Here is a 4820-nt window from a genome sequence, read left to right as displayed (position 1 = left end):
TTCTTATTGTTTTTTTAAATAATACAAAATGTAAATAACCGTTTGAGCTGAATTTTTGTCTAAATCACTAATTACTCGATGATTCACTATGATTACTATTCCACAGTATTGTAAATTACAAGAATTAATCAAAACATAGCAATCAATTATATTAATTAATGTAGAAAAAACAGAATTTCAAGATTTTCTTTAACAACCTCATTAACGGACTTTTAAATTTAAAAATGCTGAATCTGGATTCAGCAAAGTTTTTCCATGGATTTTCTTTTGTTTTTTTACAAATTGTAAGTTATTTAAGAAATGTCACTCAATAGCGATGATTACTTAGTTAATTTCAACGATTATAATATATAATTTAACAGTAGTAAATACTCAGATATTCTGCAAAATAAGAATACAAAAGCATTGAGATCAAAACATCACTGACAAAAACATTGAACCAGAGTTGCGTCAATGTACAAGAACATCCAAAATCTAGTTCCAACTATGACACTAATCAAAACAATCAAGAAAAATCGTCAAAAATTTTAATTAATTAGGTTTAAAATGAAAACAAAAGACTATGAAGAAGAAATAAGTGATTTTGAAGACGAACTAAGAGGCAATAAGACGACGAAAAAGAGGAAAAAGCTCAAAAACTGCTTCTTTTGTGAGAAAATCTTTGATGTTAATACGGTTGAACAAACTATTCGACCTAAATATCGCTGTCAAGAATGCTTTGATGCCAATATCATCAAGAAAATTAAATATAAGGAAGTAAAGTGTAACTTCTGTGGAATAAAATATGTCGATACTTACTATACAAAGAAAGGACTGTCCGAGACCAAGACTAAAACTAAAAAGTAAGAATTTGACCTTAATTTTGTCATTAACTGTAATTAATTTGCATATTTTATTACTTTTAGATGTGAAGATTGTAGGAAGAAAAAGATTCCGAAAGGTCCCTTACCGAGACCAAAAATGGATTATGCCGAATGCGATATTTGTGGAATGACGTTTAAAAAGAAAATCTTAATTTATAATCATATGGATAAGCACCGCTCTGATGTGTGCTGTCGAGTTTGTGGAGCAAAATTCACGGCAAGAAGTGCACTAAGAAGTCATTTAAGATCACATTTTGAAAAGTTTGTCTGTGAACTTTGTGGATTTACAACAAATTTGAATGCAATATTCAGAAAGCATAATAAGATACATCAAGGCAAGCCAATACCAGAACAGAATCAGAAGAGAAATGAGAATTACAAAAAACTAGAGAAGGGAGAGTTTCCATGCTCAATTTGTGGTATATTGTTTGAGTCAAAAGTAGGTCTACTAGGTCATGAAAAGAGGCAACATTCCGAAAACGGAGTCAATGGATTTTCTTGTAAAGTTTGTGGTAAGCTTTAATTGCTTTAGTCTATAAATCTGGATCTAATTACAATATTTGAATTTCTAGGTGAGGTAACTTATCGAATTAAGGAATATAGAATTCACGTCCTGACGCATTCCAGTAAGCCATTACTATTTTGTCATTATCCTGGCTGCAATATATTCTATGATAGACTTAAACCGTTAAATGCGCACATTAGAAATGTTCATAAACAAAGCAGCAACGATTATTCTTGTTCAAGTTGCGGTAAAGCTTTCAAATACAAACATTCTGTGGATAAACATTTAAGAAATAATCGCTGTGTACCATTGAAGGATAGAAATTTCAAAAAAGATGTATTTTCAAAGAAAATGAAACCATTCATTGAAAATGAGAACAAAAGTTCAGAGGAATTGGAGCGAATAGCTAAAATCGCAAAGGAGCAATACTTGGAAGTAAGAGGATTGTTGAGTGTTATAGAAAATGAACAGCATAGTGACAGCGAGCAAGATGATACGATCAAAGAAGAAGTAATAATTGAGGAAAATATAAATGTTGAAACTGGTTTGAAAAATGAGAAGCATGATGATGATGTTCTCGAAGTTGATAATTATCAGCAATTAGATGATTGTCTTGACTTGTCACCTGTCATTGAAAGCCTAGAGGAAGAAGATGATGTTACAAAAATAATTAAAGAACCGTTCGTAAAGATTGAAATTAAAACTGAACCTGACATTGATGACATGCTCAGTCCTCCAATTATACAAGAAGATTGGAACTACTTAAAAAGTGATCCGGACATCTTTAACATGACTTCCGACTTACCAAACCCTTATGTGCTATTAGAAAAGCTTGATTATGCTACAATTATGAAATGGATTAAATTAAAGAAAGAGGATAAAGACGTTAAGCCGGACATGACATATAAGAAGCTAGTCATTCAAAAGAATAAGAAGAAAATGCTGAAAATGAGAATGATAGCTTACAATCGTAGAATTAAAGGCGCTTCCTATGAATGTGACATGTGTGAATTTAAGTCAAAATCTAAGAATAAGTTAGCTAGACATCTAATCAATCATAAGAGGAATATGAAGACAAACAGGCACAGATGTGATTTATGTACGGAATCATTTTCAAGAATTACGCATTTATATCAGCATAAGAAGCTAATTCATAAAGTAGCAAATCCTGAATACACATCCAAGGATTATATTTGTGACTTGTGTGGAAAGGCTTATGGAACTATTGGACTGCTTAAAAATCATCTGAAACTTACGCACAGCACAACTTTCTATTCATGTCAATTCTGTCCAATGAAATTTAAAACTCGAATTTATGTTGAAAGACATGAAAATGATGTTCATCGAATGATACGAAAATATGCCTGTCAGTTCTGCGGCAAGTGCTTTAAGAGAAAACATGGACTTAAAAGTCATGAGAATCGACACACATCAAAGCGTGAAATATGTCCTGTATGTGGCAAAAGTGTAAAGATTTTAAAGGAACACATCAAATTTGCCCATGAGACGAAAAAGGAACAAGAATTAATTCCATGTCCACAGTGTGGCAGAGGATTTTCTAAATATAACTTACAATTTCATATCGAACGATTTCATCTTAAGGTGATTAGTGAACGGACACAAATTCGTCATTGCCTTAAATGTGATCAAAGCTTCCCAAGAGTTGATGATTTAAGAAGGTAAGACAGATGAGATTCTTATACTTATCTAATGGTTGATTGACGTCATTTTTGAATTATCGCTGATTTAAGCTTTAAATTTAATTCTTTTAGACATGACATTCTCGAGCATTTTGAAGGAGTTGTTAAGAAATGCCCATATGATTTTTGCGATGCTATATTTAAGAAAACAAAGCCACTCAACGTACACATCAAGAATGTACATTTAAGAAATAACACCCACACATGTGAAGTCTGTAAGAAAACATTTGATACGAGATCCGGATTGTTAAAACACTCAAAGATTAAAGGACACAAAATGCCTGAGAAAACTTTATAAATCAATAAAAAAATATATAGCCCACATATAGAAAAATAAAGTTTCTATTTCTACATTTCAAGCATGTGAGGAAGCTCTTTTATTTTTTTTTTATCAAATCTTTATTCATGCTGACCTAAAAACAGAATTGAATGATGGAGATGATGTCCTTTTAGTCCATTGCCTGAGGAGTTCAACTTTGCGTCTTACCGTTAATGCGATGCCTTAGCGAACTCGATGTGCTGTTCAAGCTATGAAGTGTGTTTGGATTTCTAGCTAAAACCGTAAGCTATTTGTTATAAAGTACATTTGAGATTTGAATAATATTAATTGTGCATAGTTGAAAACCCCTTTTCATACAAAAGTTCAGTCTGTTTTAGAACTTCAAACAATAAACATCGATATTATTATTGTAAAAGAGTTTGGCATAGTTTTGCCTAAGGGAAGCTACAATAATCACTAAGTGCCATTCACTCATTAGTTTACGTTCTTAGTGAAGATTTTGCTATGGAGAAAAGGAGAAATGTCAAAAATTCGATTTTTTGCGTTACATAATAAGTGAACGGTCTCTATGCTGGTTGTTTCCGAGCATCACAAGTCGAGTAATCGATCGATAATCCGTCACTACGCTGGAATAACTGGCATTATGCCGAATTTAAAGCAAATCTGACACTAAGTCGAAGTCACTTCGACCTTGAGACCTGGAGTCGGATTTTTGATCAATTAACAGATTTGTGCTATTCGGGGTCTTGTTGAGACGCTTCTTGACGATTGTTAAGGACCACTTCGCCTACACCGAAGTCAAATGATAACGAAAATGTTTGATTTTTTCAAATTAAATTGGATTTATTCGACATACTTCAATCATTTTTATTTAATTATTTATCATTGTGAATAAATATATATGAAGTTTAATTCCATTGAAATAAGATATTTTTAATATTATTTGTTTTACAAAAAGGAAGATTAAGAAAAAATTTGTTGGCTTTTCATTCATTTTTCATTTTTTTTTATCTCATATTCATTCAATATGCTTTTTCATTTAAAAATTTATTGAGGAACATGATTTATTTTTTAAAAAAAATATACATTTGCACATATCAGAAGATTCATTTCTAAAACTTTTTTTTTGTTTAATTTACTTAAATTTTTATTGAACAAATTAATTTTTAATTTTTGGTTTTACTTCAAAGTCTTCATAGTCACACGAACTAGATTATTATTTTTTAATTTAAATAGTCATATTTACATTCATTTTTCTTATATCGTTTCAATACTATGCAATAGCAATATTTTTATTCAAAAAATTGTTTTTATCAAAAATCAAGCAAATCCAAAATTGGATTGAATTTAATAAAATGTTGAAAGTCCTCGTGTTGTTGATCGAAGGACTTGAGTGCATTTTTGGACAGCGATCAGTAATTAACTATCAAATCAGTATAATAAAGTCATTTCTCCGCCTATAATTCAAGTTA

The 4820-nt window shown here is 30.9% G+C and overlaps 1 protein-coding gene across 1 annotated transcript; it reads left to right on the top strand.

The window, feature by feature from the left end:
* Positions 1 to 460: 460 nt before the first annotated feature.
* LOC139085816 (zinc finger protein 493-like) lies at positions 461 to 3430 on the top strand. Its single transcript, XM_070633979.1, has 4 exons — positions 461 to 842; positions 906 to 1375; positions 1436 to 3047; positions 3141 to 3430. The coding sequence occupies exons 1-4, from the start codon at positions 547 to 549 to the stop codon at positions 3364 to 3366; spliced, it is 2604 nt and encodes an 867-aa protein (XP_070490080.1). The 5' UTR covers positions 461 to 546; the 3' UTR covers positions 3367 to 3430.
* The last annotated feature ends 1390 nt before the right edge of the window (positions 3431 to 4820 follow it).

The sequence above is a fragment of the Chironomus tepperi genome, unplaced genomic scaffold (genome assembly GCF_022539635.2).
Source record: "Chironomus tepperi strain 1889 unplaced genomic scaffold, CSIRO-AGI_Ctep_v1 contig_84, whole genome shotgun sequence".
NCBI lineage: Eukaryota > Metazoa > Arthropoda > Insecta > Diptera > Chironomidae > Chironomus > Chironomus tepperi.
Note: the sequence above shows the minus strand (reverse complement) of the source record. Positions and strands in the feature narration are given on the sequence as shown.